Here is a 15,940-nt window from a genome sequence, read left to right on the forward strand (position 1 = left end):
GGGTATTGACCTGTTTCTGGCTGGAATACTACATAAATGATATAGTGCTTTGTTCATGCATCCCATCAGGAGGTGCATGATATCGATTTGTCCCATTACTGGTGATGTTAATTTCGGTTACTTCCTTGAAATGGTGTCCATTGTTACCTCAGTCCTTAATAAATAATCAGTGGGGAGGTACTTTAAAACAGTGTGAATATCCTGCCACATCGATCTTTCACCCAATAATTTTAACATCTGTTGATAATTCTTACCTGAATCAATTATTATTAGGATGGCTGTAACATGGTGATTTCTAATTCTATCATTTCTTCTATTTTTAGAAGAAATGACAGAATTTCTGCTCTGGCTAAGGAAGACCTTTCCTTTTAATGTATTTGTTCGTTAACATGAATGCGTGGAATCATGTTTTTTTGATTACTGCCATTGTTCATCTTACCTTGTCTTTTATTACATACCACTTATGAATATTCCTTTCACTTCATGGGAGAAAGCAAAACCAAATTTAGTAACCTTCTTATCTGGTTGGGAAGAAGAAAAGCACGTTTTAAGGGTAGGCTCTAGTTAACTATGGAAAGAATGATGTTTTTTTTTCCTCTAGACTTTCATTTTATTTTTAAAATTTTAACAGTTTGTTAACATGTAGCTCTTCAGTTCCTATGGCTTCTGGGAGCTGAGGCTAACTAAAGCCCTAATGATGGGTCCTAGCCAAGGACCATATTTGCATTCTTGACTGGCAGAAGTAAAAGTTAATTCGATACTTTTGCTGAAAGCCTCTTTCGAAATGACAAAATATACCACTTTGAAGGTAATCTTTTGCCCAGATGTTTGGATGCACAAATCAAGCTGCTACATTCAGAGAGCATTTTCATTTTCCTTTTTATTATTATTGTTATCATTATTATATTATTATTTTGTATATCCTGCCTTGTTCCAGAAAGCACTTTTGCAAAAGCAAAGCTGCTATCTTTACATACTAATTTATACCTTCCCAAAACGTTTTCTTGCTATTATATGAATAGCAATTTCACTTCTTAATGTGTTACCAAAAAATATATATATATATAACTGCTTCTAAATTGCATTGATGTATTGTAGAATTGAGTTGAATATCTTTGTAGGCTGAGCATAATTATCCTCCTGCCAGGAACAAATAAGTTATACCGCTCCAGAGAAATAAATATGCATATGAATTTATGTGGATGGATAAATCCTTATAAAGTTTAGCTCTTTATAACACAATGAGAGAAGGAGAAATGTACTTTGTGAGGCTAATGAATAAACTGGGATCATTAGATTGTCTATCATCCATTTCCCCCACAAAGTTGCACTTTACTGCATATAAATCAGGGCAGAGCATTTCAAAGGACTTTATATAATGAATGAGGCAATTTTAGGCTGAACCAAATAAGAAAAAGTCACCTGAAATCTTCAGTTCTATTTGAAACAAGATTATGTATAGAAATACATATAGGGAAACAAAATGAAAACTCCTAGTGAAGATTTACTTTGCTAACATCTTTACTTCTTCAAAGACATCTAGCAGAAAAAGTTTTCCAACAATAAGACCAGGTACAGGCCGGTAGAAAAAAATAGGACCCCAAACTACAGTAGGTAATTGCAGCAAGATTAGTGTAAACCAAATGCATTTATTATTTGCAATGTAATCCAATATACTAAGAGATGGCACGCGCTTTATTTTAATTAGCTGTTTCTTTTAAAGGGTTGCTTGGTCCAACTGTCTTGATAAGAAAAAATTGTAGTCATTGCTCAAAATGCTTGTAGCAAATCTAGTTTTAAATTGAAGCAATTTATTCCAAAAGCAGTCTACTACCGCAGCAATAATCAATGTGTTTTCCCTTAGCCCAAACTGGCTTCCAAAGACTATTGTTAATTGCGGTGACTAAATAACTGCTGGTGCCCTTAAATGTAACTCTTTGGCACTTGTTCATTTGTTGTGTTTAACCAAATGCCAATTTCCCTTGGGTTTTGCTGAGCGATTTTGCTTTACAATTTTCAATATTCAGTCTCAGTCCCTTAAAGGGGGTAGAGTCTATCATTTTAACCAAATAACACAAAGGCTAACCAGATTTTTAAAAGGTCTGCACTATCTCGTTCCATCTTCTGATGCTGAATTGTGCTGAAATGGAATCTTTTTATTTTTTAAATGCTGTCACTCCAGGCAACCTGAACTTGAGCTGAAAAGCAGATCCCATTTCAAAGAGAAAATGACATTTGCTGGGGCAACACCTTTCACATTGTAATGTAAAGATAAAATACATCAGTGGGACTGGAATCATTTCTTTTAAGTGTAACAGAATTTAACCCCTAGTAATTTTGTCCTGACCCAATGTATAAGCAGTAACAGATAGCACTCATATTAATGAATTTGTCCAGCTTCAAGCAAAAGAATGTGGAAACTAAATCTAGTACACCATTTTCTTTGGGAGAGCTTACACATGGTCTATAAACCAATGAGAAAAACTTACATGGGAAATTTTTTAACCTCCCACATTTCTAATATGAAGGCACATAATTTACTCTTGCATAGAAGTAATGTACTAACTGTGGAGCAGGTACTGGTATGTGGACTGTGATAAAAGACATTTCTTTTCTCACTTCCAAGAACACTCTAAGAATACCAGGCTTCTGCCTGTAATATTGTAGAAGTATCTGGGGGAAATTTGAGATACTCTCTGCATCTCAGGATAAATTAGCTCCTTGAAAATGCCATTTCTTTGGACCCAGTCTTGGTTTCCATCTTATTAGTAAATGACTAACCCGTGGCTCAGGAAGACTTATTCTTGCTTATTGCCCATAGTCTAGGTATATATAGCTTTCCATATGTTTGTACCTTGAAGGATATATTCATGTGACACTAGACTATTTCTCTAATTGCTAAGCTACATCAACCCCGCTGTCTCATTATATTTCAGACAGTACTATTGATTGGCCTACTCTATAGTGTATTTGAGGTAGTGTGTATAATTATTTGAGTGGCTCATGACTTCTAGCAATAGGAATGATTCACATTTGGGCAATGACTTCTCTAAAAATAAGAAGAACTTACTTTTATATCATTTTTCTCTAACTTTTGCATATTCAGTGTTTAATTTAAAAAAATGTATAGAGAACAGTCTTATAAATGCCATCTGAAGAAAATGAGAATTCAGCTTATTACATTAATAGGATTATGTCTTGGGCACAGTTTTGGATTGTTTCAAAAGCTCTTCCACTAGATATGGGCACGGAAAGGATGCTTGTCTAGGCCTGGTGCCATATCTCCAGAATCCAGGGGCGTGCTTGGAGCCAACATAGAACCATTCCCAGCCTGGGGAGGTATCTGCAGTAGACGAGCTGTCCTGACTCCAGCTTTCTTTGCAGCTTCTACCCACAGAAGCCTCGAGTTAGATTTTATAGCGGCTATTTTTTTAAATTCAAGTTTTAAAGAATTAAAGTGTGATTAACATAATGTAAAATGCATAAATGATAAGTATTCAGCTTGTTGAGTTTTGACAATGTATATACTTGTATATCCATACCTGAAAAGGATACAGAATATTTCTTTCACCCCAGCAAGTTTCCTCTTGCCCCTTTCCAGTAAGTTTTCCATCACTCATCCACAAAACATCCATTTTGTGATTTCTACCACTATGGTTTATTTCGGCCTGTTTTTGTACTTCATTTAGACAGAATTATACAGAAGACATTACTTTGTGTCTGGCTTCCTTCACCTAACATAATTTTGTGAGATTCATGCATGTTGCTTATATCAGTAGTTTACTATTTTTAAATTTTATTTATTTATTTGACAAAGAGAGAGCACAAGCAGACAGAGTAGCAGGAAGAGGAAGAGGGAGAAGCAGGCTCCCCACTGAGCAAGGAGCCTGACATGGGACTTGATCCCAGGACCCTGGGATCATGACAACAGCTGAAGGCAGCTGCCCAACCAACCAAGCCACAGAGGCACCCCAGTAGTTTATTCTTTTATTTTTTTTAAGATTTTATTTATTTATTTCACAGAGAGAGATCACAAGCAGGCAAAGAGGCAGGCAGAGAGGGGTGGGGGAAAGCAGGCTCCCTGCTGAGCAGAGAGCCCCAGGTGGGGCTCAATCTGGGAACCCTGGGATCATGACCTGAGCCAAAGGCAGAGGCTTAACCCACTGAGCCACCCAGGTGCCCCCCACCAGAGTTTATTCTTTTTATTGCTGAGTATATTCTGTCATATGGACATACAGCAGTTTGCTCAGTATCTCCTGTTAATGAACATTCGTGTTGTTTTCAGTTGTGGCTACTGTGAATAAGACTACTTTGAACATTCTTGAGCAAGTCTTCTTGTGGACATCTGCTTCTATTTCCTTGCATAAATACTTAGGAATGCAGTTGCTAGTCATAAGGTAGATTCATAGTTAACCTCATCAGAAAATACCCCAAATTGTCTACTATAGTGGTATGATTGAGCTCTGCCACTAACAACATTTAAGAGTACAAATTAAGCAGTGTCCATTTTTCCCCAATTTTTTTCTCATGCAAGAAACTTTAGGGTAATAAATTGCAAGGGTTCAATGCATTAAATTAGAAAAACCAATGACTCTGGAAAGAAACCACAGTCCAGATGTTTATCTCTCCCATCATGTCCAGTATTATTTATTTAGTTATCTATCATAATTTAAAATAAATAAATAAATAAAAACACAGCAAGAGAGGGAACACAAGCAGGGGGAGTGGGAGAGGGAGAAGTAGGCTTTCAGTGGAGCTGGGAGCCTGATGCTAGGCTGCATCCCAGGACCCTGGGATCATGACCTGAACCAAAAGCAACCCCTTAACAACTGAGCCACCTAGGCACCCCACATCCAGTATAATTTAAATCAGATTATTTTGGTGTATAAACTAGCCTATGGGTATAAGTTAGTTTTACGCAGTTTTCTCTGTGTGGTGGAGTTAACTCTTACACTGAGAGAACCCGGCCCAGTGCATCTTACAGAATTATCTACCCACTTATCCTTTCTATTCACATAGGAATGGGAAAATATTATATTGAGGAGCTTCTTGTATTTCATTCCTGGAACTTTTGTAATACTATCTTGTGTAGGCCCTCACAAGTTTCAACGGTTAATGCTATATGATATTTATTAATACATAATGTGAAAATTTCCAGAAGGTACTTTTCTGTATTTTACTTTCCATATTAATTCTCTTAGACTCTTAAAGATTTAATAACTCATTTTATTTTTCTTTTTTAAATTCATAAAATCCAAGCATGTAAGATTTTCTTGTTTCCCATTTAATTTTAATAAGAGCATAAAATACACTTGACTAAACAGTAGTTATATATGTTTTTTGAAACCAAGAAAACCCCAAAACTGTTGAATTAAAAATGAAGTACTAGACAATGAAAAATATGGCTGAATTTTGCTCTACAATTATCACGGGAAAAGTGACATCACACGGAAACACACACACACACACACCCACGCACAAACACCAAATGTTCTTATGAGGCAATAATGTCCATGCTTTTCAAATTACTTGTCACTGATACTGCATCATACCCATGATGATTTCACCCCATTTTTGAGATCTCAGGAGTGATCTTTTAACACAACAGTAGTTGTTACTGAAAAACCATAGATTATTTTAAAGTTTTCAGTTTTCATGATCAAGAAGACAGCAGGCATATATAGGCTCTTAAGGTGAACTTCAAAATCTGCATTCTGGGGTGCCTGGCTGGCGCAGTCAGTTGAACAAGGGACTCTTCTTGGCTTTGACTCAAGTTGTGATCTCAGAGCACGGAGTCTGCTTGAGATTCTCTTTCTCCTTTTCCCTCCACGCTCACACTCGTGCTCTTGCTCTCTCTAAAAAAAAAATTTTTTTAATCTGTGCATGCTCACTTAATGTTTATTTTCTTTTATTTTGAAGATTTAATTTATTTTGTTTGACAGGGAGAGATTGAGCACAAATGGGGGAGAGGCAGAGGGAGAAGCAGGCTCCCCACTGAGCAGGGATCCCAATGCAGGACTCAATCCCAGGACCATGGGATCATGACCTGCACTGAAGGCAGATGCTTAACGGACTAAGCCACCCAGGCGCCCCAGTTCTGACTTAATGTTTAAAAATCAGTAGCTTTGATTTTGTCACAATGTCTATGAGTTCTAAAGGAGGAAAAAAGTAAATGTTTTATCCCCAGAAGTGCCTGATGATTTTTAATGTAATACGGATATTCAATAGGAAAAACAGAACTTGTATATAGTGAGTGGCCAGAAAAATCCCTCTTTTGGATAAAATGTAGCAACCTACTTAGTAGAGGGGTGGCTAAACAAATGAAAAAAAAATGTCTAAGCTGCTTAGGAAAGGAAAATGCTACAGATGTAGCCGGGTGTGATATCCACTAGGGGTCCAGCTATTGAAGCCCAAGTGTTCAGCCTCCAGTACTGTGATAGGCCAGCCACCCTGGGGTCACTATTCAGAGGTAGAAAACGGGAGTCATTGTTCCTGGCAGGAGGCAGTGGACTGTAATCCTCAGGGGGTTCACCCAACGCTATTAAACAGTCCACACCGCCCTTCAGTAACTGCGTTTTTGAACCTTTACAGCGCCACCCCCCCCCCCCCCACCGCCCCACCCCAGCCCTATCCCCTCAGTGACCGCTCCGGTGGAAAGGATCAAGATTCAGAAACTGTCCCAGCTTAAACTCCTCATATCCTCAAGCCTAGTTTGTAGGATTCCCACAAGGGACATGCTTATAGGAGTTACTATACTCAGGCAAGCTCAGAATCATAGTTTCCAAACAGGTATTTTATAATTCTTTCAGTCCAGTTGCAATCTACCATTTTTACCATAAGCAATGTCGCTTAGCAACACAGTTACCACAAACCACCTTATCTGGTTACCAAGGAAACAGAGCTAGGAAGGTCAAATTCTCTTGCAGAAAGGGAAGGGGTTGTGTTAATCCATTACCTACATCTGGTGTCATCCACAAAACTGTGAAATCAAGTTGAATTTGTGGTGTGGGATGTGAATATGATCTAATTCCCTTCTGTGATTTTTTTTTTTCCCCTAGAGCTAATGTACACAGTTGAACTTGCTGGAGGCCTTGGTGCTATCCTTCTGCTTCTTGTTTGCTTGGTGACCATCTACAAGTGTTACAAGATAGAAATTATGCTCTTCTACAGGAATCATTTTGGGGCTGAGGAGCTGGACGGAGGTAAGAGAAGTTCCCTCTTTTTAACGTTCTGTCTCAATATTCTTATTTGTTTTCTGCCTTTGTTTTATTGAGGGGCAAGAACATTCCCTGCCTTACTACTGGCGGCAGCTCTTACCATCTTTCCATGATAAGTGGTTGTAAATTCATCTTTTACACAGAACTGTGCGTGTGATGCTTTGGAGCCAATAGGTAATTTCCTCTGACAATTGTAAAGCAACACCTACCCTTTTTAGAATCCGCTGCCAAGTAGCACTTGCAAATTACAAATGCTGATTGCAACCATCAGAGTGTTCCTTTTCTCTCACCTTGTAATCAGTAGTGAAAGGCCGGCTTTACTTTTCTATAGGTGAGGAGGGCCTCTTCTAATTGTGTTCCCTAGCCCCGCGTTTGAAGTGAATCTCAGTTTGTCCCTTGCTTAGACTGACCAGCTCTAATAAACTGTGCTGAGTATTTTAGAATTCATAGCAGTCTTTCCAAGCCTGTTTATATCACTATATTTAGACAGATGGATTTTTATTCCAAGTGTGGACCAACAGATAATACAGTGCCCAAGCACATTGTTTTCATACGAATACATCTACTATTTTTCCTTGAACTGGACGAGTAAATGTTGTTTTCATGGAAATCATAATAAAGATCTGCCCCTTCTGGTCAGTCTTGACTCTGTGCACACTCTAAGAGGAATTTGGGGGTTCTTAAAATGGAGGTCCATGAACTACCCATTCGAGAACTTAAGGTTTTCTTTTTTTTTTTTCCGTTTTGGTTATTCGAGAGTGATCTGTACATAAGGTAAATTTGCAGTAGAGGAAGCATGTGCAAACTCCTACACACAGTCCAGATGGTAACAATTTCTTGATCATACTTATACATTTCTTTTTCATGATTGCTGCTTCTGCACTAAGCGGTACAAAGGAAAATGAAGGGATCGGCTGTGTTCCTACCTTTCCAGGATCCTGTGGACTAAATCCACAGGTAGCATTGTGGGTGGTCAGGCTTGTGAACAGGACTAGTTTACACAGGCTGTGTAACCTTTTGCCCATCCCATGAGGGTGAAGTCCGTGCCCGCAGCATGGCTGGGGCATTTTACATTTTTAAGTGCTGATTTGTACTTGTTCCTAACTTTCTTCCCTGTATGTGTGGAGTATTAAATTTTTTGGCGACTCCTTCAAAGAGATATGAGAAAATTGTCAACAGCAGGGCTATTGTTGGATGAGTACCAAAAAAAAGTGCTAGGCATTCTTAAATCATTCTTGTTAAGGCTCAAAAACTTCTGAGGTCAGTATTACAATTTCCATTTTACTGATAAGGCAACTAGGGCTCCCAGAGGTTAGATAATGTACGGATGAAGATAACATGAGCATAACTATAAGTGGCCAAGATGGGATTTGAAAATAGGTCTATATCCAAAATATCTATTTTATTGAATCCTGAGTCCCTACTGTTTTATGCCTTTTAAAAATTTAGTCTGTTCAGTATAATGTAAAGATCTGATGTTGTTTGTACAGTTTGCATAGTAGGAGATGTTTGAAAAAGCAGATTAGCTGAGCATCTCACTTGATCCATTAACCCTATTTGCAATATGTTTAGTTTGTGTTCTGAATGAAATGAATGATTTCCCCAAAACTATTATATCCAGTGCAGTTTTTCTTTGTCATGTTCTGAATGGTAGAAGATTCTGGATAGTTTACCTGCCTCTAAACCTTAGTCACATCCCCTTAGATCTTTCTACACATATTATTATGGTTGAATAATTATCTACTCTTCCATTAGTGGGAAATTTCTCTGACATCATTGCATTCCCATTCTTCATAGGTCTCCCACAGTCCTTTCTTCTTCCAAAGAAAACATAACTGTTAAGAAGAGACCCCAGGCTTTTCATATTCTTGACTGGGCTTAAAAAATGTAACCCAGAAGTCAAAAGTTTAGTGATGCCTTCTTGATTCTTGGCCACAGCATCAGCTCCCCTAAAAGGGGAATACATAAAATACTCTTGGATATAAGGAAAGGCAAAGAGTATGAAAAAGAATAGGGAAAGTTTAGTTAATATTTTGAAGCAATGTCTCACTCTGGTGATATGATAGATTCGTTGACTATTTATTAAATAGCAAGTGCTGTGTTGGCTACTTGGTTGATACTCAGAGAATTACACAGCTAGAAAGACAGAATTTAAGCCCAGATCCAAATAACTCCAAATTCCACGAATTTCAGCCTTTGTGTCAGACTGGGATATGGAGTAGCTGGTGTCAGGAACACATCCATTCAATTCCTTTTGGGTCATCAGGATAGGCATTCCCTGGTTTTATCAGTTCTGTGTCAGAAAGATTCTGTTTTTCCAAGAGAGAATACATTGATGATTTGTTGCCTTGATTTGTTCGCCTCACGCTTTGTTCCCTTCTACGTAATTTTACATTTTATTGTTTCCTCTGGATCTAGGTCTTAGCACTTCTCATTCTACAATACCCACTTTTTTGGATCACACTTAACAACCCTATCTTCAGTTGCATTAGTGTGTAAATAGCCCGTAAGTCTAAATGTCCTTCTCCTAGTTCTCTTTCTTAGTTTTTATCACCTAATTGTACCTCTTGAAAATAGACTGCTTCCTCACTCAATTGCTCTTCCTTGTCCAAGCCTCCTACACTACCTTCTTGGTCTTCATTCTCCAACCTTGCGTTTTATCCTCCACACTCAGCCAGAATTTTCTTTTTAAGTACACATTTACTGTGATTGTTAGGGAAAAAAAAAAATGCCTGGATGTTCCTGCCAGAGCAGGTCCAGGCTTTTTAGTTCAGGAAACAACTGCTGCTGCAGGGTGACCCAACTTAAATTGTCGCCTTGCCACCTCTGTGGAATCAGACCATGCAGAGTTTCAGTTAGAAGGAGATGCTGGCATAATTCTAAGATATTTTTTTTTAATTTTTTCTTAAGATTTTATTGATTTGACAGAGAGAAATCACAAGTAGGCAGAGAGGCAGGCAGAGAGAGAGAGAGAGAAGGAAGCAGGCTCCCCGCGGAGCAGAGAGCCCAACACAGGGCTCGATCCCAGGAGCCTGGGATCATGACCTGAGCCAAAGGCAGAGGCTTTAACCCACTGAGCCACCCAGGCACCCCTCTAAGATCTTTTTAGGTAAATGAGGTAACTGTAATGATTAGGGTCAGGAGAAGGTTAACTACTCTCCCACCAGCTTGGTTCTATTACATACTGGAAGAAAATTTGGACAAATTCTGTTGTATATGCCTTTATTAACAAACATAGACCCTCATCCTGTAAACTGGAAGACATTCCGGCTGTCTGTTGTGCACGTGTGTGTCTGTGTGTGTTCCCTAAAAACTTACAAGAAAGTTTCCCCTGAAGTACATGTGGCAGGATTAGGCTCATTATGTAATGACATCTAAGAATAATCTTCCTCTGAACACAGGACCATTTTGGAATCATGTCTGGAAAAGTTTCCCTAAGGGGGCATGGCCAATGGCCCCACTAGATGCTTGCAGGGGAGTGATGTGTCTCTATATTATGTTAAGTCATCCAAGTGTCTTGAATAGCACTGATTTTACCACGGAGAGCTGGTTTCCAAGATCCACTATATTTAGTAAAAAGCCACTAATTTTAGAAATCAAATCTGATTTCTAATATCCGCTGTGCTAATTAACAAAGTGTCTACTTTTCATTAGAACTAGTGATAGTCAAAGCACTTGTGGAGGCTTCCTCTGGGGTGTGGCCTTATTCTAATGAAATACCAGCTGACCTTCCTGATAAAAGTAAGCTGCTGTCTCTAGAGCAGAACTTACACTAGCACAGTAGACCAATGTCTGTCCTAGGATAAGTACAAAGAAAATACAGTTATCATGACAACACCCAAGTCCTTCCCTTCTCCATGCCTCTGCCAGGGATTTCCCTTACACTTTGTTTAAAGCTTATATAAAGGTTATAACCTTGCTTGCCTGCTTCCTCCCTCTCCCCCCGCCCCGCCTCTCTTCCTTCCTTCCTTCCGCCCTCCCTTCCTTCGACTCTTTTTTCCTCATCTCTTCCTTCCTTTCTTTCTTCGGGTCTCTCCGTCTCTCTCGTACGCAGTTCATATTTTCCCTCTAACTTCTAAAGATTTCCTTTATCATCCCAAGGTCCAATTATTTTCTCCTTCATCTTTACAAAAATGGCACTTTAGACACATCTTAAATAGTCCTTTTGCTTTTGAGTAATGAGAACTCACTAGTGAATGCTTACTACTTGTAGAGCACTGTGATTTCAAGATTCCTTGTCATTGGGGCGCCTGGGTGACTCAGTGTGTTAAGCCTGTGCCTTTGGCTCAGGTCATGATCTCGGGGTCCTAGGATCGAGTTCAGCATCAGCTCTCTGCTCAGTGGGGAGCCTGCTTCCCTCTCTCTCTGCCTGCCTCTCTGCCTACTTGTGATTTCTATCTGTGAAATAAATTAAAATCTTAAAAAAAAAAGATTCCTTGTCATTTAACTTATTTAAGTTAAAGGAAGTCTCAAAAACCAAGTCAAGAAGTAAAGAATTATTACTTCAATTTTTGAAAAATTGTCTAGATTTTGGAACTGGCTCTGCAAATAAAAATTGTAATAGACTTATAAAGAAAAACAAGGTTGTAAAGTCATAGATAGTCCATTAATAGGAGAAAACAAGAAACACCAGCTCTCCTACATGATGATTATCATATTGATAGATGTTGGTAAGGTAGTGCATAAGTTTTCACTAGGAAGTAACTTATGTGAGCAAACTTAAGGTTTCATTTTGCGGGGAGGATCTAGTGCTAGACAAGGTGAAGATTCACCTTGTCACTTTATGTTTGTTTTTCTCAAAGTGCAAACTGTTTCTGTTTTGGTTTTATCCCCTGACACTGGGGTATGAGGTGCAAGCTTACAATCGTAGCAGGGCAAGCTTATAAGAACACTGTGATCACTATTTTAAAGATGAAAAAAGAGCTCTTCTGGGGCACGTGGGTGGCTCAGTGGGTTAAAGCCTCGGCCTTCGGCTTAGGTCATGGTCCCAGGGTCCTGGGATCGAGCCCCGCATTGGGCTCTCTGCTCAACTGGGAGCCTGCCTCCCCCTCTCTGCCTGCTTGTGATCTCTCTCTCTCTGTCAAGTAAGTAAATAAAATCTAAAAAGAAAAAAGAAAAAGAAAAAAGAGCTCTTCTAGTTCCACTTTGGGAGTTATTATAGGTATTAGACAAGACGACTTAGAACAATCTTTTATAATCTCCACCCCTTGACCCTTGAAAAATGTGAACATCTGTTCCATTTCATGCATATGAAACAAATTGGTATCTACGTCATCTTAAGTCATAGATTTTCTTTCTCTTTCTCCTTCATTTATAGGGTTACTGACTATTAATAGTTGCAGGAACTATTGTCTCATGTCCATCAGTGAAACGGTACTTCTTTAAATCATTTAGAAATCCTGTAGGGACTTTTTGCTTTTTTTTTTTGTTTGGTTTAGTTATTGGTTTGTTGATTAGTACTGATTAGATAATTTGCACACATATGAACAATCTAGAATGTGTTTTTCCGTTCCAGAAGGAGAGACCTGTAGTTGTATTTGGCATACAATTTGCCCAAAGTCATAAACTGTTTAGTAGGAAATAAGCCTTCTTATCTCCAACACTTTGTTCCCTATATAGCACTCTGCTAACTCTTACCCTCTTAAGATTTCTAACATCTACACTGCCCACTTCCCCCTCAAGGATGCAAGGACCTCCTTTGGGCCAGGCACTTTGCTATATGTCAGGGACCCATTTCATGCTAGATGTTTACCTTAGAAATGTGCTATTTTATAGATCAGCAAACATAGTCTCAAATGAGTGAAATTAAAAGTAGTGGTAGTCAAGATTTGACCTCACCTGCTGGGGCTATTTTTGGTTCACTATATCATGACATATATATTTTAATTACTGTCACATTTCAGTGTTTGAGTTCAAATAGTCCAGGAAGGTACCAAGCAACAAAACAAGTAAACTAGAATAATATTGCAAAAATTGCAATGTGTAAAACTCAAAACAGCTTTAATTTATTTTGGAATACAATTGCCAGATGTTGACATGGCAGGATTGAAATGAAAAGTGAAATTTATTAAAGCAATGATATTTGATAATCAAAAATCAAAATATTAAGATTGTATGACTAATGTTTATTTATTAAATGATATATCATCCAATTCTACAGAGTTTTTTTACTTAAAATTTCTATCATAGGAAGGCAAATCTGAGACACAAGAAAGAAATGTGGCTTAATTTTTAAAAGAACTTATTTATTCAAATTATATGCTAATTTTTAATGATCACATACTTCTATGCTAATATGCCACATGAAAACATAGAAAGTCATCTTTTAAAATGGTTTTTAGATTTTTTTTATTTATTTATTTTGGAGAGAGTGTGAGAGAGAGCATGTGTAGGGGGGAGGGTTAGAGAGGGACGAGAGGGAGAGAATCCCAAGCAGACTCCACACTGAGCTCAGAGCTGGTTGCAAGGCTGAATCCCATGACCCTGAGATCATGACCTCTGCTAAAACCATGAGTCAGATGCTTAACCAACCAAGCCACCGAGGCAACCCAAAAATCACCTTTTGGCTTAAAACACATTATTCATCATTAAGCCCTCCACAGGCCTCCTTTGGTAACCCATCTGCTGAATGATGACCTCTTTCACTAGTCAGTTTCACATACGAAAGTTAAAAATATTTGGGAACAATTTTTCTAAATGGCCAGCTGCCAATAACCTCTCACAGCTGTTCAATAGGTATTTAAAGGTTGAAAACTCCCAAAGACCCAAATGTCAATCTTAAGGCATTTATATTATTAGTAAGTCTTTTTCCTAGCCCAGATCCAATATAACTACCACCTTCATCTTGAGAATAGAATCACCAATCTACAATTTTCTTTTTTTTTTAAGAATTTATTTATTTATTTATTGGAGTGTGTGTGAGAGAGAGTGCATGTGAACACATTAGCAAAGGGGAGGGGTAGCGGGAGAAGAGAGAGAGAATCACAAGCAGGCTCCATGCTTAGCGTGGAGCTGGAGGCAGGGCTCAATATCAGAACCCTAAGATCACGACCTGAGTCAAAACAGAGTCAGATGCTTAACTGACTGAGCCACCCAGGCACCCCTCCAATCTACATTTTCTTAAGTTTCATTGTTCTCAAAAAATCCATGAATCCTTTGGCTTCTCAGTACTCCTAAGGAGCATTGACTAATGTTCTCTCATATGTCATAAAGAAAAATATTTATCACTTTTCCAAACTACTTTTTCATTCCTGATAGTTTCATATTTTCCTTTTCTCATCAAGGTTTTCTTAAATTGGTATCTTAAATTCGTAGTTTTATTTCTTAACTCTCCAGAGTCCAAACTTCCTTTTCCCCCAACAAATGTATTTTTTACTAAAAATATTGTGGTTAATTCAGTCAATGGAAGGGGAAAATTCTACTGGACCAGATGGTTGACTTCAAGTAACAAGCTGATTGATAGGTCTTGCTGGGTTTTTTTTTGTTTATTCCCCTTCCCCCAGATTTATTGAGTTATAGTAGAAATGATGTAAGTTTAAGGTACACAGTGTGATATAGATATAGCTATAGATATAGATATATAGAGAGATGTATATATTGTGAAATGATTGCTACAATGTTAACATACCTATCACCTACATAACTGCTATTTTTTGTAGCAACATTTAAGAGCTAATCTCTCGGTAACTTGAATATATAAAATATAGTATTGTTAACTATAGTCACCATTCTATATATTATATCCCCAGAATTGTTTATCTTATAGCTGAAAGTTTATACCCTTGACCAAAATCACTCTCTTTCCCCTACTCCACAGCACCTAGCAACCCCATTCTACTCTGTTTCTGAGTTCAGCTGTTTCTATTCCACATGTAAGTGAGATCATACAGTATTCGTCTTTCTTTGTCTGACTTATTGCAGTTAGCATAAAGCCTTCAAATCTAAGTTGTTGCAGATGGCAAGATTCCCTTCATTTTTATGGCTGAATAGTATTCTGTTGTATATATCAACCACGTTTTCTTTATCCATTTGTCCATTGATGGACACTTAGGTTGTTGCCATGTCTTAGCTATTGTGAATAATGCTGCAAGGAGCACTGGGGTACAAATACCACTTTGTGATAGTGATTTTATTTCCTTTAGATGTATACCCAGAAGTTTAATTGTTGGATCATATGGTAGTTCTATTTCTGATATTTTTTTTGAGGAAATTTCATACTGTTTTCCATAGTAGCTGTACCAATTTACATCCTCACCAGCAGGGTGCAAGAGTTCTTTTTTTCTACATCCTTGCCAACACTTGTTATCTCTCGTTTTTTGATAATAGCTATCCTAACAGGTGTGAGGTGAGATCTCATTATGGTTTTGATTTGCATTTCCTTGATGGTTAGTGATGTTGAGCATCTCTTCACATACATGTTGGCCATTTGTATGTCTTTGGAAAAATCTCAAAGAGCTTTTCCCTATGTTTTATTGTAGGAGATTTATGATTGCAGGTCTTACATTTAAGTCTTAAATCCATTTCAAGTTAAAATTTGTGGATGGTAGGTAGGGGTGCCTGGGTGACTCAGTCAGTTAGACCTCTGCTTTGTCTCAGCGGAGATCCTACTTCTCCCTCTCCCTTTGCCCCTCTCCCTGCTTGTGAATCTTGTAAATAAAATCTTTAAAAAATTTGTGAATGGTATAAGACAGGTCCAACTTTATTCTTTCTCATGTGGATATCCA

At 38.1% G+C, this 15,940-nt stretch overlaps 1 protein-coding gene across 1 annotated transcript in view; it reads left to right on the forward strand.

The window, feature by feature from the left end:
* The window catches only part of IL1RAPL1 (interleukin 1 receptor accessory protein like 1), a 761,161-nt gene that overhangs the window by 723,643 nt on the left and 21,578 nt on the right, over nt 1-15,940 (forward strand). Inside the window, exon 8 of the mRNA XM_059156783.1 lies at nt 7,059-7,202. Coding sequence (XP_059012766.1) covers nt 7,059-7,202 — 144 coding nt within the window. The remainder of the gene's footprint in view (nt 1-7,058; nt 7,203-15,940) is intronic.

This window comes from Mustela lutreola, chromosome X, assembly GCF_030435805.1.
Source record: "Mustela lutreola isolate mMusLut2 chromosome X, mMusLut2.pri, whole genome shotgun sequence".
Taxonomy (NCBI): Eukaryota; Metazoa; Chordata; class Mammalia; order Carnivora; family Mustelidae; genus Mustela; species Mustela lutreola.